The sequence below is a fragment of the Rhodamnia argentea genome, chromosome 4, assembly GCF_020921035.1.
Source record: "Rhodamnia argentea isolate NSW1041297 chromosome 4, ASM2092103v1, whole genome shotgun sequence".
NCBI lineage: Eukaryota > Viridiplantae > Streptophyta > Magnoliopsida > Myrtales > Myrtaceae > Rhodamnia > Rhodamnia argentea.
Window position 1 is genome coordinate 7,398,367 of NC_063153.1, and position 24,571 is coordinate 7,422,937.

At 41.2% G+C, this 24,571-nt stretch overlaps 2 protein-coding genes across 5 annotated transcripts; one reads left to right on the plus strand and one right to left on the minus strand.

Moving 5' to 3' along the window:
- Positions 1–697: 697 nt before the first annotated feature.
- LOC115736209 (translation initiation factor IF3-4, chloroplastic-like) lies at positions 698–5,286 on the minus strand. The gene is made up of 9 exons (XM_030667782.2): positions 4,891–5,286; positions 4,729–4,768; positions 4,494–4,553; positions 3,556–3,608; positions 2,687–2,742; positions 2,551–2,584; positions 2,041–2,113; positions 1,850–1,942; positions 698–1,096 (listed from the first exon to the last, which is right to left on the minus strand). Exons 1-9 carry the CDS (start codon positions 5,187–5,189, stop codon positions 953–955), a joined length of 852 nt encoding a protein of 283 aa, XP_030523642.2. The 5' UTR covers positions 5,190–5,286; the 3' UTR covers positions 698–952.
- A 961-nt stretch (positions 5,287–6,247) lies between these two features.
- On the plus strand, positions 6,248–9,373 carry LOC115736207 (protein MULTIPOLAR SPINDLE 1). Of its 4 annotated transcripts, XM_048277770.1 has the most exons (6): positions 6,248–6,307; positions 7,048–7,127; positions 7,998–8,114; positions 8,315–8,507; positions 8,807–8,877; positions 9,048–9,372. In XM_048277770.1, exons 3-6 carry the CDS (start codon positions 8,033–8,035, stop codon positions 9,230–9,232), a joined length of 531 nt encoding a protein of 176 aa, XP_048133727.1. In that variant the 5' UTR covers positions 6,248–6,307; positions 7,048–7,127; positions 7,998–8,032; the 3' UTR covers positions 9,233–9,372. The 4 variants fall into 4 exon arrangements, with proteins under 4 accessions (XP_048133727.1, XP_048133724.1, XP_048133725.1 ...); XM_048277767.1 differs by lacking the exons at positions 6,248–6,307; positions 7,048–7,127 and adding an exon at positions 7,160–7,258 and having other exon boundaries at positions 9,048–9,371; XM_048277768.1 differs by lacking the exons at positions 6,248–6,307; positions 7,048–7,127 and having other exon boundaries at positions 7,194–8,114; positions 9,048–9,371.
- The last annotated feature ends 15,198 nt before the right edge of the window (positions 9,374–24,571 follow it).

Consider the following 24,571-nt stretch of genomic DNA (forward strand, 5'->3'; position numbering starts at 1 on the left):
TTGAATTTAACCCTTCAACATCAAGCGGATGCACAATGGATAAAAGAGGGAACAATATTTGTAATAAGGATTCAAGAAAGAGGAAACAATCGCAGTTTGATTAGACGTAGAAACACATTACAATATGACAGTTTATTTATTTATTTTTTTCCACATATGGAAGTCCATCAGCAATAGCCGGCTCGATTATGGGAAGTAGCCAACCTGAGGAGTAGAGATCGCCAACGTGACGAGAAATATAAATCCTACGGTATACAAAATTCCTAAACGGGAAGGATCTACTTATCCCCTCGTGGAACATGCCTGTTTGGTTCATTTTGATTAATCGGTTATGGATTTTCTTTGCAAACCCTTGCACACATCAGTATTTGACTTTTATGCTTGGGAATTACCCTCCAACTTATAAGTTGAGGTTTAAGTTTCATTTGTTTCACAGAGAACGATGAAAATGATCGACAACAACACAATCGAAGTATTTTTGTAAACATCCTTCATTTTCATAAGCGACATGAACGATTAATTTCAGGACCAGCACGTAAATCTGCTGGTCCAACCTTCTTCTAGGCCCCGTTTGTTTGGTATATAGGAATACTACAATGGGAATACGATATATACGAAGTAGAACTTCCTGGGGAAGAGAAATAAATCAAAGTGTATGGACTATATTCTCTCCATTGGCAAGAGATTACTTCATAACTGTGCTTTTAAGGTACTACACTTCATTGACAAATTTTTCTTGAAAGTACATTTAGTATTTGAACTTAGCACTAGTCCGGCAGGCCAAGTGCTGCTATTCTGCTAACTTGTTTCAAACCTAGTTAGCCCGTTCTCCAAATAGGCCGTTGTACTCGCTACTGTACACAAGTTACAAAAATTTCCCAATCTAGAGAAAGATGGATACATTAAGACAGACAAAAATGGCTTGCGAGTCTTCTACCTCGGCGCTTGGCTCTCATATGCTGGCTGAGACTTCATTGGCGGATGATTTTTCTTGTTTCTTTGGTGGGTCTTGACCTTTCTGCAGAAGAGCTTTATTTGGGACCAAAACAATGGATATGTTCCTCTCCCTAAAGTTCTTGCTCTCCTCGGTTGCAAGCTGTAGGTTCATGTCCATGATTAGCCAAAGTGGAAACTCATAGGAAGGTAGAATATGCAGAATAATTGTTAAGCTTGTGACCAAGATAAGTACTAATCTGTAGAAACGGACAAATCACTTCTTCAGAGGTTTCTTGCATATATTATCACCACTCAAAAGCCTCAAGGTTTTCAGAGGACACATGCCGAAACGTTGAAACATGATATTCAAACCCTTTTGCCAGATATAAACTGTCCACAAAAGCTGCACTCCAGCTTTTTTGCAAACCGACGAAATTGCAACCGGAGATTAAGTGTGGTATAGTCAACATCAAATTAGAACTATTTGGACCCACCAAAACACCCAGATTCATGTCAATGTACCTAGTTGTGTAAATAGTAAAAAATTGCACATGGTAAAATGATCAGCCTATAATTACCTTCTGGAAAATGACATCGTCATGACAAGTGTTTTGAATACCAAGTTAAACTCGAGTTTGCTCTAGTTCGACATTGCTGATATTATAAGTTAATTGATATATTGACAAAATATAAGGGCATACTCTGTCCCAAAAACAATAATAACACCAATAAAATTTTATGTGCATACGTTTTCATTTCCACATTATTGCCCCTTTATGATTCGCACATGGCTTTGCCCCAGGTTTCGGGGCATCAGGCAGGAACTTTTCTTCACGGGAAAGCGTAACGAGTTTTTTTGTTGACAGCCAAAATTATTGAACATAATCCCATGAAGTGCATGAAATAGGAATACCTCTCCAACGTCATTTTGGAAACGTCTGATTAGCTCAATGGCAATATTTCTGAAGTCATTTTCACGACCTTTTAAGTTCACTATAACTTTAACCTGCAAAAATTATAAAAAGTGTCACACATAAAGGTCCCATTATATTATTATATGTATAAGCAACATGTGCCAACATCATAAAGAATGATCCAACCAACCTTATCACCATCTTTCAGAAACTTCCGTGCTGCTTTTAAACGAACAGAATAATCATGTTGATCAATGTTGTAACTGTCCACGAAATTGCCACACAATTAGATGACAGACCAGTACATTGGGGAGACAGACACGGGCAGAATCTCAAAAAACACAAACTGACTCAGTATATGTAAGTGTTGCTACCACCTGCACTCTGTTTATAATTCTCCAAAAAAAAATTCAGCCGAAAAGAGTAAAACAAAATCCTTATCTATGTGGAGAGGATTAACCAAATCAGTTAATACCTCATTTGATTTGCATAGACTGGACACTCGAAAGTAACATTTAAAATCATGAGTAGACTTCCTCTTAACGACCGTTTTAAACTGTACCAAATAACCTGTAACGAATACAGGAAGAGCAAGTCTGGCGACTGATAATAACTGGAGATCAAAGGCAGAGATGATGCAGAACAGGAAAAGAGAATACAGTTGGGTTAAATATCTTAAAATGTCAGTGTAAATGCCTACCCCATTTTCAGCTCCTTCAGATCCATACGACTAGCTAAAAACGCAAGGGTAATTTGATCAGTATGCATTATCAATCATGAGAATCTGCACATGGATCACTATAGAACTCCAAAAGTTAGGCAGAGAGGACATTCACCAGCACTTTTCTTCTGCTGCTCCCGTTTCTTCTTTTGTTGTTCGTACTTGAATTTCCTGGGGAGAATAAAAACAAAGCCAACAAGAAAAAAAAGTAGCCTTAGATTTCCCAAGAAGACAAATAACGTCACTACAATTATTCGCAGTGGTAAGGTCAGTACAATTATTCACAGTAGTACTCATAAAAACATGGCTTTTCCTGGAATTTTGATAACATAATTTGCCACATGTGACAGCTTAAATCAATCTTCAAATGACCAATTTTCCCATATAATGTTAAATTGGCTAAAAAACATCACTATAACATTAAATTAAACCAGAAACTTAGCGAGAGTAGGTTCTGAAAACTTCATTATCATGACAAGACGAGAAAGTATTCCAAACTCACTAACAAATAAAAATAAAGACAAAAAGGACGAAAGAGGAGTAGGAAAATTAGTGTTGATTAAATAGGATGATCAAACCGTAAGAAAAAGATCTGCATAATCTCAATTATCACCTAAGAGTGAATACAAAAAGGAAGTTCAGTCAGAACACCAAACAACACCAACAGTATGAAGGGAAAAACACAAACAAATGTCCTCAATCTTCATTTTATGGGAATATAACAGCTAGCATTTTAACCTACAACTACTGGGATAAAAAAATGACGGCTAGAACTTTTTATCTGGAATAAGCACATAGCAGAATCGGGATAACTGCAAAAATTAACCGAAGTTCAGAAAACAAAAAGAGGAAATGTAAACATCAAATATAATGTGGTAAAATCGACTTTCAACTTTGTTTCGATAAACAAGTGTATTGACTATATTTCACATTCCATGTCTAATGCATTTCAAGAATATGAAGAGGGACATCTGAGGTCTATACTTGTAATCCATGATTCTGACCACTGGGGGATCTGCATCAGGGGACAAAATTACCTGCATTTAAGCAGCCAAGAGAAATAAATTGCTAATCTTTTCCATGAGAAAAAAGTTTGGAGGTCAAAACAATGATATCCTAAATGCATCTGTGCAGAACACGTCAATTTGCTCATCAATACATGCAATTGCAAAACTCCAATCCCCAATTAATTAGTCACGACATACAACCATGATATTACAAAGGTAAAGAGTGGATTAGTAAGGTAATCGCATCTATTCTGATTAATGCATCTTGTGATAGACAAAAGTTGATCTTATGTCCAATCCTCAGTGCCAAACCTCAGGTGCTGACCAAAACCAAATTAGTACTTTTGGTATCTAGATTCCCCAAGATATGAGTGTTTCATCAGCGGAAAAAATTCTGACCACCTAATCCGAGTGTGGACTCACAACTTCCAAGTTTCCTAGTGAAATTTTCTTTCATCATGTGTCAAATACTACTGTTGAATACACATTAAAAGTTGACAAACTTCTCATGCATCATTCACGACCATTAAAAATAAAATGTTGGATTCTTTGAAAGCTAATATCCAAACACTGAACACGCAAACTCGTGAGCATTACACAACATACTGCTTGTAGTTAGGCATATTTCTTATATGTGATTCCAAAATTTTACATCTTTGGCCAACCCAACTCAAAACAGTACAAGCAGACAACTACTCTCCAAGAACAAATTTCAAATTTGGAGTGCTCCACCAATTCTGATGCAAGAATAAATAAAAAATACAGTACTTCATGGTAAATGCTATCAGCCCAATAACATAGAGAAGAGCCACAAGCAGGAGCTACATTTGTATCGAATTTCTAGCATATTTCTTCCCATCAGATTTCAGATTAAGAAAAGAAAAAGTTGAAAAATTTGACAACTACAATTCATACCAGATCGAGCTCAGCATCCTCAGCCATCTGAATTGCCTCACTTTTAGACACAACCCCAACCTACACCAAGATATAACTCAATAAGCCACAGCCTTAACAAGAACATGGATTCAATAGGAACTAAAACAGTCCTGAAAAAGGAGGAAGGACACTGATGAAGACAATGATTCTTACCTCTAACTCAATCCAAAATGCAGACCCAAAGGGAAAAACAGGAAGAAGGAAAGAAACTCACCATATTTTGCTGCTGGTCAATCAACCGTACAGTAGCCGACCTGCATCAATCCACCACACGTACGTTGAACACCATCATTTCGAACTTCAATCCGATTTCACTTCAAATTTCGCGACATGCTGAAACAAATCATCCAAAGAGAAGAAACTCGGAGCACTTCACCTGATAGTGGATATATCAAGCGCTTGATCGTCATCGGAATCGCTCTGCCGGGACCGCCTCCAATCTCCCGAACCCGAGTAGCGCGATCCGCCTCCGCCGCCGCCGTAACGGCAGGCGACGGAGAGACTACGGGGGGCGAGGACGAGAGACCACTTGGGGAGGCTCGTTGCCTCGGAGTGGCGGGCTCGGAAGAGCTTCGACGACTCGAGCGAGGAGAGGGAGAAAGGCGGAGACGTCGTCGTCGCCTTGGAGTTCGTCAGGACGGGTTTGAAGGTGAAGCTGCCGGTGACAGCAGCCATGGCGTCGTCGCGAGAGAGCTATGCGACTGCGAGCAAAAATTATTTGTTCAGATCGTCTTCATTGCGTTCGCACTCGCAGTTGCAGTCATCGTCTTACTTATCCACAACGACTCTTCTCTCAATCGATGGTGAGGGAGTGAGGCTTTGAAAGTCGGAGCCCCGACTGGACCGAAAAGGTCCGACCCGTTTCTTTATGGGCTTGGACAGGCCCGCCCAGTTAAAATAAGGGCGGAAAAGGCCTGACGGTTGGACCGGGGAACGGGGAACCGGCCGGTCCAGAAACGACCAAAAGCTTTAAAAAAAGGTGTAGAAAGGTGTTCTCAAGATCGTCTCCCGCTCTCGCGTCCCATTCGTCGAGCGACGACGACGAGCGCGAATATGTCTGGCTCGAGCGAACGGCAACACCAATCGCCACCGCCGATGCAGAACTCCGACGACCGGCTGAAGCTCGCCGTCGCTATTTCTCTTCTGCGTTCCAAGTTCCTGAAGGACCGCATATCTCCTCCTCCTCCTCCTACTGAATCCGACATTCTGCGATGGAAGCGAAAGGTCTCTCTCTCCTACTTCGCTCAAATCGCCTTCGTCGCATCTTCCTCTCTGATTGGAAGTAATGTTGCTGGTGTCGCTGTTGTTTCCTATCGTTTTCAGGCTAAGGAGCGAAAGCAGGAGCTCCTGAGGCTTAGAGAAGATCTCAAGGAAGCAGAAGGTTCGTGTCCTTCGAATCTCTCTGTCTCCACTCCCCATTTTGTCTTTGCTTTTTTTATCGGTTGAATTTCATGATCTGAAACTCCGTTTGATCGGTTGTTTCGCGCCAGAAGCATCGCACTCCGCTGCATTTCCCCAAGTCGCTTCCTGCAAGTGCTATTTCTTCAACGATTTGGGGAAGCTGAGCCCCGACCGGCTTGGAGACGGCTCCGATCATCGATTCACTGATGTCCTTCGCCGGAGATTTCTCAGGCAAGGTTTGCCTTCACTACTATCCTAATCGTCATGATGTGGCTCCACTTTGAGTTTCGATGAACGTAAGGACTTCTTTGCTTCTCTTACTTACTCTGTAGTGCGATACCGGGAAAGTAAGAGGAGAAGAGATGATTCGCATCAGCGCCGGCATCTATCAGGTGCTTCTTTTGGTTGATCATTATAACTCCAGCATGCTCAGAGTTGAAATGAACTGAATTAGTCTAGTCTGTTGGTGTCGCATTTCCTTTATCTATGTCTATCCATGTGCATTTTCACGAATATCTCCATTTTGTCAATGTTAAGGAGGAAATAGTGCACTTCGAATCAGACAGTTCATATTGTACTGTGATTTGGACTATAATGTCCTTCCCAGTAGTAATACTCGTCAAATTTCTGGTGTTGCCAGCCTCAATTGTTTCTGTAGCATTTATAACCAAAGTAGACTTCCTGAGGTATTACATCCTCAGCAATCAGTTTCAACTAAGATCGAATGATTGCACTATACAGCTTATATGGTAACTTTTGTTTTTTTGGTCGAAAGCTTATATGGTAACTTATATACTAATGGTTTCTGGTACTGGTAGTGAATGGGCAAGAGTAATGATGGAGGATTTTATGCACTTGTTGCTTTTATGTACTTATCGACTACGTCTCAGTCTTGCTTAATTAAGGAACCTAATGATTGAGAAGAACCACTAGATTCGGACTTGAGAGACTGGTGCAATGATTGACTTTGAAAAGCTCAATATATTCTGCTCTTCCTTCCCCTCATAGGACTTTTGAGTATTCGTCTGTAGTTGGCCTTTCCCTTTATAGACATATAATTCTTATTAGCCTGCGAATTCAGCAGTATGAATATGCTATTTTATGAATATAGCCTCTTACACTTCAATTTCAGATGTGACAACCATAGATGAACTGGACCATCTTTGTGCTGCTGCTGATTTTCTTGTGGAGCTATGTGACGCTGTTTCATCTGTGAGATTTCTCTCTCTGCTCTGTGACTTTATACTAATTATCTCAAACGAATAGTGTCATACTCATTTTCTTATAGGTTGAGGAAGATAATTTTGCTAACTGGTCACATCAAGCTGTAGACTTCATACTAGGTATTGAGCGCTTGCAAAATTATTCCTGAATTTTCTTTAAGTTGCATTCACCTTTGCTTCTCAATTACATTATACAAAAATGCCACGTTCAATTTTGGGTCTTGTGGCCCCATTAACTGATTTTCTCCGCGTTCTATATCAGCAATGCTTCTGCTTACTCCTTTCATAGCATGTGTAACTGTACCTTTCCTTCTCTTTTCCCCTTAAGTTGTGTTGCTGGTTCATTGGTAAGTTGAGGAAGTCTAGAGGAACACGTAAACACTGAGTCGTGAGGTCAAATAATGTATCAAAAGTAAAAGAGAGATTTATTATCTTCCCTGTACGTATATCTATTAGAGTCTGCACATGGTGGTCTATGAATTGGCAGTCTGCTGCATGCTGCAATAGTGAATGTTATTTACTGCCCGTGTCATTATTACAAGTTGAGAGATGTGCGCAAGTAAGTTTCCAGCGGCCTGAATTTGAAGGTGTAAAGGATTTTGTGCTATAAAAAGTTCGGGAGTTAATCATGGTTCTATGCGAGGTGGTTATATGTGTGGTTCTATCTATTTGGCCCTAAAATTGTGGGAAGTACTTTCAGGAGGTTTGAGGTCAAATTCAATGATTTGATTGATGTAAGTTTGTCCAGGTTTCTTGCTGATGGAAATTTTTTAAGATGATTGACCATGAAATTTGGCATTCCTGGCAGATGCCTTTTTTGGCCCTCTTGCTTATTTTCTAACAATTTTCTCTCCTAAAGCTTCATTGAAGAATCTATTATCAGTGAAAGAGAACATGGAAAGCATCGAAGGTGTTGTGAACAGTTTGATATTGCGTTTGGTTAGAAGAATGACGTCTCTTTCAGGAGGAGATGGTGGTGAGTCTTTCTGATTCCAATCCATCTCTTATTTAATTTTAGGATACCCTAAACTGTTTGACACTATTTTAGGATGGATGAGTGCACAGTTATATATACTGCAAATGTTTGCTTTCCTCAGTTACAGTCCGTTATTGGGGTTTCCATTTTGTTGTCGATGACTCTAATATTTATTCATCTGCTGCATCATTTTGTTTTAGGGCGGGATGACATTGGCAATGATGTGCAGTTCTATGTCCAGCATTTGATTAGGAAACTAGGAAAGGCTGTCTACCTTGGACAAAGAGCACTAGTTGCAGTTTCTCAAAAGATTCCTGTCATAGCAGAAAGTGTACTCTTTTCAGATCCTTTTGATGACAAATTTCCAGACCTGCATCAGTATATGTTCATCTTGTGAGTAAATCAACCATGGCTTCTCCTGTAGCAGATACCTAGACTCCCGAACATCTTTTCCTTTAAATATGCGGACTTACATAACACAAGTTCACATCGGACGATCAGTCAAATGGGATTTATTACTTGCATCCTACTTGGCATAATGTAGCGAATAATCGCTTCAGGGCATGATGCTGTCCAGAACTAAGAGCATGTTTTTTTCGGTGGCCCCATTAAAAGAATGTATGAACTGAGGAGTCTTAGATATTGTTGGTTCAGCATGTTTGTAATTCAATTTCTGACTCTTGTGCATGCAGAATTCAACTTCTTGAATTCTTGGTATCCGATTACTTGCTAACATGGTCAAGGGATGAAAATTTTGACCAGTGTGAGTGTGCTTTATGCGTTGCTTGCATCTTATGCTGCTCTTTAACTTCACTTCAGCTCTGAGATACTAGAGCCACAATCTATGATGATTATGCACAACAAGGTTCAGCTCCAAGACTATAAGCATATCCAGCTCTTTGATATAGTAACCGTTGAGCGTTCTTCATGCAGTGTTGTTTGAAGAGTGGTTGACTTCAATTATCCACGCCCGGAAAGCCCTGGGAGTTTTGGAAAGCAGCAATGGTCTCTACATGCTCTACATGGATCGGGTGGTCGGAGAATTGGCTAGACAATTGGGTCAGATTTCATCTGACCACAAGCTGAATCCAGATGTTCTCACCAATCTATTCCTCTGACTGCATCTTGCATCATACTGTTGTCACTGTCAACGCGTGTGCTTTGCTCAGATACCTCTACTTTGTTCTATGGCGCTTCCATCGACCAGGGTAAGCATCAAGCAGTCAGTCACTCATCTATTGTGAACAAGCACAGTTCATATGCATCAACTTAGCCAATCATGATTTGTGATCGCGTTATTAGTCTATCGAATATTAATGGGTATGAAAAAAAAATAACTTGATTTTGAAATGTCTGAAATTTCTGTAAGTGCAAAGAGGAGGGGAAATTTAAAATCGTGAGAATTGTGCTTGCATTTTCCATCCCCCAACCGAAGGATAATAAATGGTGGCAAAAAGAAACACATCTGAAGCGAGTTTAAACCCGATTTAACTTATTGTATGTAAATGATCATAGGCATGTACATAACTATAAAAAAAAACATTAGTCATGAACCGAAGTACAAAGTAGAAAAAGATCATGTGTTTTATATGTGCATGGGTCGTTTTGAACGAGCGCTTTCTAGTAAGTTCAAAAAACACGTGGAAGGTAGAAGATTTTTATTCGAAATCACGTCAATTATAAGTACGCATGCTATGCTTTAATGTTGTTCGGTTTCCAACTGATGAGAACATCTTGTATGCAAATTTAGAAAATCAAGAAATTCGACCGATAAGATATATTATGTCAATATATCACATGGAATTCCACAGACCTCAAGCCGAACACTCGGTTGTACCCTACAAATAATTTTCTATGGAGGGACTGAACACCCTTAATTAATTTGTTAATTAACTGGTCAAAGGAAATAGGAAAGTTATAACACTTGTGATGTCCTTTTCTCTCTCGAACTTATCTACTTTCTTCCATTTTGGTCTAGTGAAGAGGGGAGATTTTTCTTTAACATGTTAAATTGAATCCGGACCAATATGAATGAGAGGTCGCGCTTTTGTCTTATATGGGTTCCATTAAACTTGACTATCCGAGTTCAGTTTAGTATGTGTATTAGGTTCGTTCTTGAGAGGGAGCGAGTACGTTTCTGTGTTTTTTTTTACGTGTGTATCGAGCTCTAATTAATCTCGTCCGTCCCCGTAAGGCCACGCGAAATTGTTGAAAACCGCGTTTTACCGTGGTTATTCAACAATGCCGATGTGCAAGAGGATGTTGTCCGATAGATATGTTCTTGATATAACGCATTTATCGTGGTAAATATATCTGTATCTGTATATATAAACAGTGAAGCAGATATTCCTGCGTTGTTTCCTTTTATATATGTTGAAGTTTCATCGGTGTGAACAAGCACACGAGGAAGACTTCCCAATGAGGATGAAAAGTCACCAATTATTTCAATTCATAGACTCGTATCTATTTATCTGTCGATATATATAGTAGGCATATTCGTTCTGGTTAGATCAATAAGAAATATCACAGAGAAATTTCCTTTTTGTTTCCTAAATTAGTCTCGCCGTCCAGCTTATACATCCCCACTTTCCTCCTCCTCCTTACTCGATGCGTGCGACATCCCCATCATTCCTATTTCCATGGCGGGGATCAAGTCGGCGCTCGCCCTTTCCTTGGTGATCCTTCTGTTGCTGCTGTCCCGATCTCCCGAGAGCTCGGCCAGCGCTCGTGGGAGCGCCGAGCCCGTCGGCCCACGAACACAGCGACCATCGACCGAGGATGTCTCGTCTGCCTTCCAAACCAGAAAGATTGGCGTCCACGTGAAGTTTAGGAGCGTCGGCGGCGGTCGCTCTGTCGGCGGGGGTCGTACGAGCGGCGGGGGTCGCGCAAGTGGCGGGGGTCGTGTGGGCGGCAGCTACGGTGGTCATGTCTTGCCAGGGGGTGGAGCTAAGCCCAACAGTGGGACTCATAAGTCCTCGGCCATCGGATCTCGCCCGCTCCCGCTCGCCTCCGGCCGTTGTTCCTCTCTTCTCCTCGTTCTACTTGCTTCAACCCTTGTTTGAATGTCATGGAAAAATTAGGATTTAGGCCGTTTGTTAGATTTCTTCCGGTGGTTTCTTTTGTCCAGTGAGATACTTCATGAAGTTTATCTTCAGCACGGATGACCCAACAAATAAGCTCGTTTACAATTACTTGGTATGCTTTCCATTTTTTTTTTTAATCATATGTTCCTATGTCAAGTTATATGGAACGCTCTTGAGACAGTTTTACACAACTAAACAATTTTTTTTTTGTCATTTTGAATGCATGTTAAACAATTGCTATAATCAAAAAATTTAATTGATCGATGGCATCACCGTCATGTCAATATATCCTGTCGTGCCGCTATAACCGTTGTATTTTTTGGTTTCTATGACTGTGGTGCTATGCTGGGCCTATGTTCTCTCCTTTTTAAATTTAACCTCTAGGTTGATTCTCCACGGATTAACCTTGCCCGTTTAAGAGCCTTGTCAATAAACACAAAGATCATCATTCACTTAATTCTCCACGAACTACTATGAATTGACATATTGAATTTGGACCGCCATCGGGGGTCTCGAGCGAACCCCATGTGAAATTGTCGCTTTCAACGATTCAGATTCAATTCAGTACGCGTAGTATATTCATTTAAGGAGGAAAAAGGGAGAAGGGGTTTGGATTTCCAAAAGCAAGTCAAGTGATCCAACTTAGAGATGGTCGCAGAGCGAGAGATGGGGATCCCATTCCACATCCATCGCCTCACGCGAAAAACAACCCCATTATATGAAAATTCACTCACGAAGTTGAATTATGTATAGCTTAATTATGAAAAAAATTGTAGTTTTAATTATATATATCTGATTTAATTTCCTTAGATAATCCACTAATAACGCAAATAGAAATTCAGTCTTTCGCTTCACTCTCGACTCTCGCCAACCTCTTCTTCCTCCTCCGTTGTTTATTACCCCTCAGCCTTCTCACATGTACGTGTCATTCACAAACTACCGAAACAAGAACAAAAAATAAAAATAAAAAAAGCTCAGGCTATTGCGCGGAACCAAGCGATCGAACGATAAATAGACAGAACAAGAAAAAAAAATCGAACACCAGACGTACATGATTCGGTCGTAGAGACCTACGTCCACGGAAGAGTAACAATGAATTCCACTATAGAACGAGCGATACACAGAGATCACAGACCATACTCGAGTCACTCAAATACTCTTAGTATTTCCCAAACCCCAAATTACATCCAATAACGTACACGGTATTTAACCCCAAATCCCTAACATAATAATCTCGCAAAGGAATTAAACATAAATTCTTACTATAAGCATTTATTGACTAGAACACAAACGTAATGGAACTTCCAAAGAAATCAATTATCTCGCGAAAAGAACTCCTCTGCAATTCTGGGCACAAGCACTCGCGCAAAACCGGCGCTTCAAGGCTTGAGTATTACTCTGCCAAAAACTCACCCACGCTATCTCACGATAAAATATATACATGTCAAGAAAAGATAAGGTTGCAGGCTTCAACGTGGAGAAGAGAATCGGTCAACCAGTCCAAGATTGGACTTCCCTATTTGACTTTTCTGTTATTTTTTTCTTAACCTTTCCTTGGCCGATTTGATGTCAAAACAAATCAAGATAACTTTCTCCAACTTGAAAATATCCTGACGTCGCCAAATAATAGATAATTTCATATCCAACTTTGTTTGCGGAACTCAAATTCGAGACATATTTTAACACGGGCGACTCCGATGGCCACGACCAAATCGGCTCTCGCCCTTCCCCTCCCAATCCTCATGTTTACATCAATTTGTCCGGTTTCAAATTGATGAGAACATCTTTTGCTAAACTATTTTTTTTGCATTTGTATGCATAGTTAAGAAATCAAGAAATTCGACCAATAAGATATATATTACGTTAATATACCGCATGGAATGCCACGAACCTCAAGCCGAACACTCGGCGGTAACCTACAAATAATTTTCTTTGGGAGACTGAACACTCGTAATTATTTTTTTATTTGACTATTCGAAGGGAATAACTATTTTTATTTACGCGTCACATATACAGAAGTTATAACACTTGCGATGTCCTCATTCCCGGGCTCGTCTACTTTCTTCCATTTGGGTCTAGTGGAGACGGGAGGTTTCTCTATAACGTGCGAAAATCGAATTCGGACCCCTATGAATAAGAGGTCTCGCTTTCGTCTTACGGGGTTGGGCTCCATTAAAAACTCGACTATGCGAGTTCAGTTTATTATGTGTATTGTGTTCGTGTAAAAACTTTACGAAAACCTCGTTTTACCGCGGTCACTGTACAACCCCGATGTGCCGGAGGATGTTGTCCGATAGTCATGATCTTGATATATTATCGAAATCACTGTAACAAATCTTTATGAACAAGGGAAGATTTATACTTGGGTTGATACGAAACTAGAATATTTACTTTCCAATGAGGATGAAAACTTCACCAATTATTTCAATGAATAGACTCATATCTATTTATCCGTCAATATATATAGAAGGCTAATTTGAGATTGACTCATATGGAAACTCGAATGTGACTTTACTAAATGCATTTTATAAACTTTTTTTATAAATATCCTTTTGTATTTTATTCCTCAAGATAGATAAATATAAAAATATGTTGTGTATAATCTTTAGCAATTGAAGATAATGTAATCTCAATTATCGAATGTTTCGTTTTCATTAGATCAATATGAAAGATCACACAGATAATTTCCTTCTTGTTACTTAAAGTAGTCCCGCTGTCCAGCTTATATAGATGCGCGACATCACCATCATTCGTACCCGATCACCGTTCGCCCGATCCGACCGACGGTCGCCATCTTTCACTGTTTCTATGGCGGGGATCAAGTCGGTGCTCGCCCTTTACTTGGTGATCCTTCTGTTGCTGTCCCGATCTTCCGAGAGCTCAACCAGTGCTCAACGAAGTGCCGAGCCCATCGGCCCACGAGCGCAGCAACCGTCGAGCGAGGATGTCTCGTCCGCCTTCCAAACAAGAAAGAATGGCGTCCATGTGAAGTTTGGAGGTGGCGGAGGCCAAGCGGGCAGTGGGGGTCAAGCAGGTGGTGCAGGTTGCGTGGGAGGCAGCGGCGGCGGCGGCTATGGTGGTCATGTCTTGCCAGGGGGTGGAGCTAAACCCCATAAGTCCTCAGCCATCGGATCTCGCCCGCCGTCGCTCGCCTCCGCTGGTTGTTCCTCTCTTGTCCTCGTTCTACTGTTTGCTTCAACTCTAGTTGTTAGGATTTAGGCAGTTGTTAGACGACTTTTTGTGGTTTCTTTTGTCTAGGGAGATACTTCATGATGTTAGATCTTCAGCATCCAAAAGCCTTAGCGCAACAAAATATGATCTTACACTTTAAATTTAACGATAGCAATAATCGGGAAACTCGATGAGTCGGTGGTGTTACTGCCGTATCGATATTTCCTGTCGTGCCCACGTAACAATTGCTTGTAATTTCTGTTTCAATGGCCGTGGTGCTATGATTAGACTATGTTTTTCCTTTTTAATTTTAACCCTGGGTTGATTCTTCATAGATTAACCTTGCCTGTTAAAAGAGTCTTATTAGTAAATACGAAAGAACCGTTCACCACTTCTTCACAAGTTACTATAATTTGATAAATTGTACTTGGACCGCTGCTCGCGGTCCCGAGCTAACCCCATGTGAAAATGTTGTTATCAACGGTCCAGATTCAATACATTACGTGTAAAAAAAGGAAAAGAAAAAAAAAACTTATCATCGAATTTGAAGCATTATTTTATTATGATTGTATCCGAATATCACCAACTCTCTCTGATCTGGATCCCCTACCATAAAGGTAGGGATGACATTAGGAGATTCAGGCCGTTCATTTCAAAATGGATGATCCAGATTCATCCACATCACTTTTTAAAATGAAGGGAATTTTTTTAGTAGGAAATTTCAAAATTTTAAAAAAAGTGATGTAGATCAATCCGGTCCGAAAGAAGCAGCACCACCTTTTCCTGCGCGAAACTTCACAACAACAATCCGACCAGACACAAAGCTCCGGCGACTTCGATGGCCGCGATCAAACTCGCTCTCGTCTTTTCCTTCGCAATCCTCATGTTCCTGTCTCGATCTCCCGAGAGCCCGGCCCGGGCCGGGTCCATGGATAAACCCTCGGCCCGTCCGGGTCGGGGACCCGTTCCAGGGCCCAACCCAAGTCCAACTGCAATGACATCACCAACCTCTTCTTCCTCCTCCGTTAGTATTTATTACCCTTGGCCTTCACATGTGCGTGCCGTTCCTGCGCGACAGAAAGAAGCAAAAAGAAGCACAACCTTTCCCTGGGCGAAACTTTCAGAACGATCCGATCAAACACAAAGCTCAGGCGACTTTGATGGCTGCCATCAAGCTCGCTCTCGCCGTTTCCTTTGCGATCCTCATTTTGCTGTCTCGATCTCCTGAGAGCTCGGCTCGCGCCAAGTCCATGGATAAAACCCTGGTTCAACAGCAGCAGCAGCAGCCGTCGCGCGACGACGTGAGAAAGATGGGCACCCTCGTCAGAAAGCTGGTTGGGGGAGGTGAAGGTGGTGGGGGTGGCGAAGGTGGTGGGGGAGGTGAAGGTGGTGGGGGTGGGGGGGGGGGTGGCCGTTCAGGTGGCGGTGGTGGTGGGGGTAGAGGTTCAGGTGGCGATGGCGGTGGAACAGGGGCACCGACTCAGGGTGGTTCCTCAGCCGTCAGGTCTCGCCGGTCGATACTCGGCTCCTCAGTCAGTTGCTTTCTATCCCTCGGCCTTCTGTTTGCTTCCCTAGCTTGAACGTAGCCGCCTGAAAATGGTGAGTTCGGCAGTCTTTGGCTTTGGTGTTGTCATCTTACTCTCTCCTTGATTTGATACGGTGTCAGTCCAATATTTGTCGGTACGCATATGATGTTAGTCCAATATTATATAGGAAAAATCGATGGTTGCGGATGCCACTTGTACTTGAATCACGCAGATATTAAGTGAACAGACCACGGCGGTGGGACGCTGTGCTAATTTTCATCAATAGATGTCTCGTTAATTGTGGCCGTGCTTCTGAGTAATCGATGGTTTAGAGGATCTAGAGCCGCCGCCGCCGCCGCCGCTGCTATGTCGATATCTCAAGACCTTGAGTTGCATAACTTCTGTTAAGTTTGCCAACTACCGCCGGAGAGTGAGAGGAGGAGAAGGAGGAGATGGTGGAGTAGGATCGTCACCAGGCGGCGTCTTGGCTCCGTCCCTGTGGTTGAACGAGTCCGCTTGACTGAACCTGTACCTATCAAAATGTCAACGTCTAGATAAACCAAGGAGTAGGCTATGCCGACCCTCCCACCAATCCTGACGGTGGGACGGTCAGATTATAATTTTATTTCGGTAAAAATCAGATCATTCATCATTTTGATTGCTCAAATTTTTTTATTTTAATTGCAAGCTAAAATTAAAAAATAAATTTATAAAACGTGAATTTTTTTGTTGACAAGCATATCATGTAAATATGCTGGACATACATATTAGACGTGAATTTTTAGACGACAAACATATGACACGTATATGTTAAACGTGAATTTTTTCCCGACAAATATATCATGAGGATATATAGTGGTGCGTACATGTCGGTCGTGGACTTTTGGGCGACAAGCGTATCACGCAGATATGCGGTGCATACATATGAGACATGGACTTTTGGGTGACAAACATATCATGCGGATATGTGGTGCGCGTGATTCCGTCACTTTTGTCTTTGATTGTGTGAGCCTTTTTATAATTCTATCTTCTAATTTTAGCTTACAATTAAAAAAAAAAAATTGAGCATTCAAAATGGTGAATTTGACCGTCCCACCGTCAAAATTGGTGGGATCGTAACATAGCCTTCTCTAGAAAAAAAAAAAAAAAATCCACGGCATTCCAGATTTCATTTGTACTTGATCCTTTGGTTCCTCCCTACTCTTGACGTTTGATTGTGTGTTCACGCTTCTAACCCAATCAATCACATATACCCCCGTGCTATCATTTCATTTTATGCAACAACGGCCAAATTTCGAAATCGCCTGCTTGGATTGTCACGTAATGTAACCGTCGACATGAAATAATTTTTTTCGACACGTTGTGGTGGAGTATAAATCGATATCGCTAATATAAACAGAACCAGCTGTATCTAATTTATTACATCCAAAAGGATTATACCGGCAAATCGTCTAAAGATTTGGGACTAAATTGGTAAAATTTAAAAGTCTATGATTAAACCGACCGCTAAACAATATATTTTAGGATTTCTTGGGGTTATGGTGTTGGTGGTGGCTCTCCGAGCCTTAGCGACAGCGGATTCCTCCATGAATGAGTGCGAGTGGAATCATGGCATGGCTCACCTCTCTCTCTCTCTCTCTCTCTCTCAACTCGTGATATTTCTAATGACGTAAGAGCGAGCCTTTTATATTTTGTGCCGAGGCATGCGACCGGTTGTTGCCGATGACTCGTACCGGCACAACGTTGTAGCCAAACCAACTTGCCGGGTGCTTCTAGAGTAGCTCCAAGACAAAGTGCCCGTAGACTTGGATCATATTTGGACGACGGAGAATCCGGCTTCTTTTCATTCTAATTTTTGAGAAGACAACCCAAATTATTGTTCAATGAGATATTTGATTTCTTGAAACATGTTCAATTCAACCCCCGAATCGTATGAAGATATTCAATATTATCCGTAAATTTTCGATCAATGAAAAAAATAATATTAGATATTTTAATTTTAGTATAGAGCCTAGATTGTGACATTTACAAAAAAAATCAGAAATTACATTGAACGAACTAAATATTCAAAGATAACATTACACATTAAGCTAAAAAATCTGAGGACCATATTAAATTCAAACGTTCAGAAACGGCATCGCATGTTAGCCGCAGTTCAAGGAACAAATTGTTCAAGAAACGTTTGTGTAATAATGGCAATAGCAGGGGTACATGGGTAAATAACAAACTTACGGGGTAGGTTAATTGGATTACATTGTTTAAAATTTGTCTTCACAAAACAGTCCAAAACAAAACGACGTCACAAATTGGCGTGCACACGTTATAATAACAATTAATAAACTCGGATTAAAATAAGAAGAGGGAGTTGTCACCCGACAGGCGTGCGCACGTTACGATGACTTTCCTCACTTCCGAAACTTGGTCTTTTATGGTCATGCCGTAAATAATATCCACGAGCATGGGCAAAACATAGTTTATTATGTGTAGAAAGGCAAGTGAATTAGTCACGGTCGGTCTGTCGTGCTTATGGGGCAATTTTGTCACTTAATGTCCGTACTCATGTGGCAAATCGACCCGGAAAATGACCGGAAATTATAATAATTCGCGCCATCGGTTTCTTTACTCTTTCAATGAATGAAAGCAACAACACAACCCCACTTATTAATTACAACAATCCTCTAAAGTACGGGTGTAAAGTTGAAATCTGCAAGCGCCACAAAATAGCCACTTCTGAATTACCCATAATATCCTTGAGAACATTTTAAAGTACTCATGTACTCTATATCTTTAATGTTACATTTGATCGTCCGAATTTCTAGTTAGGATATGATTGGCTAGAATAGGTTAAGAAATTCTGAGATTTTATCTTTTCTTATCTACTATTTGGTGAACTGCAAATTTAGAAATCTCGCAACTAGGGTTCCGTCAGAGCTAGGTTCAAGCGCGAAAGGTCACAACATTATGAGTCGACATTTGACTATTCAAACTTAACTTTTTTTTTTTTTCGATCGACGTCTTAGAACAACCAATCATTATCTCTTAAATCCTCAAAATCCAAATTTTATTTTCCACATTGAAATTCATAATTTTTTTTATAAACGTCAAAATTCCAAGGCGTCACGGATGTGGTCAAGCAAGGGATGATGAATGGCCCCGGAGGTCCGGATGGAAGTGGGTAGTGACGGATGAGTGCTGCAGGATGAGTGTTGGTTGAAGATGATGAATAGTGACTTTGGATTTATCTTTTCCTTCTTTTTAATGTTTTTTTTATGTGGCGCTTACATAGCACCGTATCATTGCCAACTTAGATTTACGTTAGATTTTGAACTACCATTTTTAACCGAACGTTAACGGAGGGTAAATGTATCGTAAGGGTACAAATTTAGGGTTTTTAGTGTCACAAAAGAAAGTTTAGGATAAATATGTCATAATGGACATAGTTTGAAGTTTTTAGCATCACAAAAAAGGAAAAAAAAAGTTCTAGGTAAATGTGTCACGGTAGGCGGTTTAGTGTTTTTGGTGATATTTTCCCTATCTTCTTCTATCATGTTATATCGAATAGTGTGAGTGAGAATCAAAACAATAGGATATAAGACTTTGAGTGATAGGGGGCATAGTATTACACATCCAAACATTTTTTTTCTCCATTTTGAATACATGTTAAACAATTGCTATAATCGAAAAACTTAATTGATTGGTCGTGTCACGCGTTCCGAATCGGAGATGGGCATGGAGCGAGAACAGGAGCTGGAGCTCGATAGGGATCCCAAACCCCATCTCGGCGAGGGCGAAGTCGATCCGCCACCGCCGGATAAAAAATTATCCCATTCCATAAAAGCCTATTTGGGAAGTTGAATTACGTATAGCTTAATTATGAAAATAAAGAACTTGTAATTTTGAAAGCATGGTTTTGATGTTGTGATGTTTAATATATATTTACTTTCAAAGTGCCGTCGATGTAATTAAACTAAACATATAAGCAATTTTCCCCGCCAACCGTTTCTTGAAAAATCGGGCCTTTCGGGTCGGGGACCCGCTCCGGCGCCCATCCAAAGTCCAACTGCATTTGATTGTATCCGAGTGTCACCAACACTCTTCTTCCTCCTTCGTTATTACCCCTTGGCCTTCGCACGTACTGTGTCATTCACACACGACCGAAAAAAAAAATAAAAGAACCACACAACCTTTCACTACGAGCAACACTTCACAAGGATCCGATCGAACACAAAAGCTCAGGCGACTTCGATGGCCACGACCAAATTCGCGCTCTGCATTTCCCTCACAGTCCTCACGTTGCTGCCTTGATCTCCGGAGAGCTCGGCTCGCAAGACTGCCAAGTCCATGGATAAAACACTCGGCCAACAGCAGCAGCAACAGCAGCCTTCGAGCGATGAACGTCTCCTCCTCCTTCTGAAACGAGAAAGATCAGCATCCTTGCAAAAAAGCTGGGTGGGGGTGGCAGTGGAGGTGGGCGTGGTGGTTGGGGTGGGCATTCAGGTGGCGGTGGCGGTGATCGTGTAATCCCGGGGACAGGGGGCTTCGCGAGGCCTGATACCGGGACTCATGGTTCCTCAGCCATCAGGTCTCGCCGGCAAACGCTCGGCTCCGCAGTCATTTGCACCCTACCCCTTGGTCTTCTGTTTGCTTCCCTAGTTTGAACGTAGCAGCCCGAAAATGACGAGTTAGGTAGTCTTCGGCTTCGGCGTCTCCATCTTACTGTAACTCCTTGCTTTCCTTCTTAGACTTTTGCTCCGCCTCTTTTTGATTTGGTACGATGTTAATCTAGTATTTATCGCTAGCATGTAATGTTAGCGACGTCCTATGCTACCGTAAATGTCATCCAGAAAAAGTTGTTAAGAGGTCTGTTTTCGATGCACTTTCTGTTCATCGTAACTTAAAAAGGTTTCTCGTCGAGTCCAAAATTAGTGAAGGGGGGGTTCAACTGAAGTCAGTCGTTTCGGACAATCGCCGAACTTCTTCTTCTTCATATACGGGGCAACGTGATCACCGAAGAACGACCATCTCCAAAACCATTTCCTCGCGTAAAGAACCTGCCCTTCCGCACAATCCTATCCGCTGAGGCGACTCGTTGTGATCTGTCGATGGCGTTGATCAGGTTTGCGCTCGCCCTTTCCTTTGTCATCCTCCTGCTGCTGCTTTCTCGATGTCCCGAGAGCTCGGCCAGCGCTGGCGGAAGCGCCGTGCCCGCTGATAGGACCGTTAGCCCGGACACAAGAAAGATCCGCGTCCACGTGAAGAGAGGCGGCGGAGGCGGCGGCGGCCGTGGCGGTGGCGGCGGCGGTGGCGGCATGGGTGGCGGAGTTCGAACCGGTGGCGTGTACCCGGTAGCTGGACATGGGTCCTCAAGCTCCTCGGACACCAGAGATCCCTATTGGTGGATCGCCCCCACCGTTCTTTTTGTTCTTCTCTTGGCGACTTTTTTCGTGCTCTGGTGTTATGTTACTGCGATATTTCGAAATAGTTACATTAGTATGCCGGCCTGAGAGCACTACATTATCGAACAGCCAAACAGTTTAGGATTACATTAGTCAAATTAAAAAGTTTAGAATTGAATTGACATATGTACAACAAATTTATGACTTCTTTTTTTTTTTTTTTCCGTCTACCATCTTCCTAATATACTGCTCATTACCTTCTTACCTTCCCGAAAAACACGATGATGTATAATATCCGAGGTAAACCAGAAAATTGTTCAATTTCTCCGATATTGAATTTTCCAAAATCCGTCGTTAATGTCGTGTTTAATTTGTCCCTAGAGGGCAAGCATTGTTTGGCCACTGTCTTGTATGCTTGGAATAATGCTAAGAATGGAAGGCTTTTTGATTGCCAAATCTCAAATCAAAATTCTGATGCACATGATTTTTTTTTTTTTTTGAGTGAATTCATCTTTATGTTACTATTCTATTTTTAATTGCCATCGAATATTTTTTTTAATTAATTGGAATTTAAAATTATGTCCGGTGTGTTACATTGACATAGCATATTTGTCCAAACTTGAATTCAAGTGACACATTTATTCCAAATTTATTTTTGAGAAAAATTACCAAAAAAAAAAGTCATAATCCTATTGCGGTTGTGTCAATTCAGTCCTAAACCTTTTGCAATCGTGTCAATTCAGTCCAGCTAGCGAATTTTTACCTGCCGGCGACCAAAATATTTTAAAATTCTCTTGAATTTGGTTATTTTTTATTTTACTTTTTCTTCCCCTTCCTTCTACCTCTGGCCAATTGTCAAACCTCGGTGACCGGTCAAAGGATGACCAGCGAGACTCCCGCCCGGCCTCTCCATGACCGGATGAGGCTAATCACCAACCTAGACCCAACAAAGTTAAGCCTCACCTAACCACGGTGAGGCTCGACCTCGTACTCGCCGAGCAAGGACCCTCGAGCTTCGCCTTGCGGCCTCGCTGCTGCTAGGTGAGGCTTGGCCTCGCCTTGCCCGGCATGGCAAGGCCGGCGAGAGCCTCGTCGGTCGTTGAAAGTAGAGTTCATGCGCTTCTCAAACTTTGCATTCGGAAAAATCCCAACAGACTCTCCTTCAAAGCCTTCGCCTTTAAATACGAATCATTCATCATGAAAACTTTCTAGTCTTCTCCTTCTCCAGATCGTACTTAAAATATAACTGTCTTCGCAACTCGCAAACTCTCGCAGTCCTCATGGCGCTCGCCAAGTTCGCCCTCATCTTCACCCTCGAGACCCTCGCTCTACTGCATGTTAGGATTGGTGCGCAATAACACGAACTAGAGCGTAGAAGCAAAAAATAAAAAAAGAAATCGAGACACAAAAAAATATGGGCTTAAATCGAAAAAGAGTATATATAACAGTAGCTATTTATGAGCCAAACTACTAATGAAAAAATATGGACTTAAATCGTAAAATCCCTCCGACGTTGGGACCCACGTGCCTTCCTGTAATTGGGAAGTATGAACCACACACCGACATTGCCATTGTGCCAACCGTTGGAGATCCCGAGCTGTGAGGGCGCGGAAGATCGGGCCAAATCAACGGTTAGGTAGCAACACCGGAGAATCGGAGAAGAGGATAGGACCGGCTTCAACTTGGCGAGGTTGGGCGGAGCCATCACCGAAACCGAGCTCATCACCGAGCCGAAAACCAAATCCGATGAGCCTGAACTTGTCCCTCGCGTGAGGCCACATCTAGGGATCACAATGCCTATGCCGACGCCTCGAAAGCACGATGTCCTCGGCCGTCGGGTCTCGCCCGTAGCTCGGTTCAGTTGTTTGTTCCTCTCTTTCCCTTGGTTGGTTGTAATAGAATGCTAGATTGAATAAAACCCCAGGAATGAACAAGTTAGGGTTAGTAGTAGTGTCGGATTTAATTTTTGTTGGTTAATTTGGAACTTTTGATTATTTGGTTCCCTTTATTCTCCTGCGGTGCTGTTTCGTGTTTCCTTGCGCTGTAAACTTCTATAATTATGTGTTAATGTCGTTGTTACCTTACCAGTCAGTAATAAGTCTTGCATGGATCGGGTAGATTACCGATTCTATTAGAACGTCAGGCTTATCGACTTTGAGCTTGTATTTTTTTTTTTTTTTTTTTGGGATTAAGTTAAGTTTTGTTATCATCTATCAACTTTTTATTTCTCTTTTTACGGAACGTGTTATTAATTTATTAATTCTTACCAAACGACTGACTTTAGATTACCAACTCTTATTTGAGTTACTTATCGACATGTCAATTTTTTTTTTTATTAAGTGTGACTATATTTTCCCACTCTTTTTAGAAATTAGAACCTTGGTTGGAGTGAATTACTCGTTGATTAATTACCAACTTACTAAGTGGATGTTCACGAGTGTACCGGTTTGGGATTTTTACCCTTCGCTCGTCATGGGCTTATTAATTTAGGATTTTTCAGGATAAATTTATTATAGGTGTACTAGCTTAGGATTTTTCTTGATCAAAAAAATTAGTTTAGGATAAATTTGTCACAAAAGTATCATTTTAGGATTTTTGCTGGTTGAAAAAATAGTTTGAGGTAAATTTATCATAAATGTACAGTTTGGAATTTTTCGTGATAAAAAAAATAGCTTGGAGTAAATTTGTCATACCAGTTTGGAGTTTTCCTCGATATGAACCCTAAATTTAAAGAAAATAACCAATCTTCGTTTGTGTCGGGCGGTGATGGCAACAGTTCGTGTTCCTTCCAATCAGTGCAAAATCAATGTTGACCCCATCGTTGACTAGTCCCCATCGCTATTCGCGATCATGTTAGCCTCCACCGGCCGTGGGATCTCGTCCGTCCAAATGATGAAATTTGCATGCCATGGAAAGAGAAAAAAAAATTTGCATAAATCTTTATGGAAATCCAAAAAATATTCGATATTTGAAATTGCTTTTGGAAAGACGCTTTTACTATTTTTAAAATATATAAAACGTAAATATTAAAATAGGAGAAAGTTAAAATAAAAAAATACGAATTTACGCATCTGTATTTGAAAAAAAAAAAGGGGATTGAGATATCATAATAACAGAGGAGGAGGACACGTGTTATCACCTGTGGGTCCCACTAACCAATCATCATGTGCCAAGTGTGATAAATAAATAAAGGAGGAAGATATTTCCATGTAACTTATCTCATGGTAATTGTTTAGCTGGATAGGCACTAAAATTGATTCTCTCCAATCTAGATTATAATT

What these genes read in the sequence shown, in the direction of transcription:
- LOC115736209 (XM_030667782.2), bottom strand. Translation starts at nt 5,189, where the DNA reads ATGGCTGCTGTCACCGGCAGCTTCACCTTCAAACCCGTCCTGACGAAC. An exon ending in AGGATGCTGAGCTCGATCTG is followed by an intron (nt 3,609 to 4,493) that starts GTATGAATTGTA and finishes GCTTAAATGCAG; the next exon opens with GTAATTTTGTCCCCTGATGC. An exon ending in TTCTGAAAGATGGTGATAAG is followed by an intron (nt 1,943 to 2,040) that starts GTTGGTTGGATC and finishes TAATTTTTGCAG; the next exon opens with GTTAAAGTTATAGTGAACTT.
- LOC115736207 (XM_048277766.1), top strand. Translation starts at nt 8,188, where the DNA reads ATGGATGAGTGCACAGTTATATATACTGCAAATGTTTGCTTTCCTCAG. An exon ending in CATCAGTATATGTTCATCTT is followed by an intron (nt 8,508 to 8,806) that starts GTGAGTAAATCA and finishes TTGTGCATGCAG; the next exon opens with AATTCAACTTCTTGAATTCT. An exon ending in GGATGAAAATTTTGACCAGT is followed by an intron (nt 8,878 to 9,047) that starts GTGAGTGTGCTT and finishes TTCTTCATGCAG; the next exon opens with TGTTGTTTGAAGAGTGGTTG.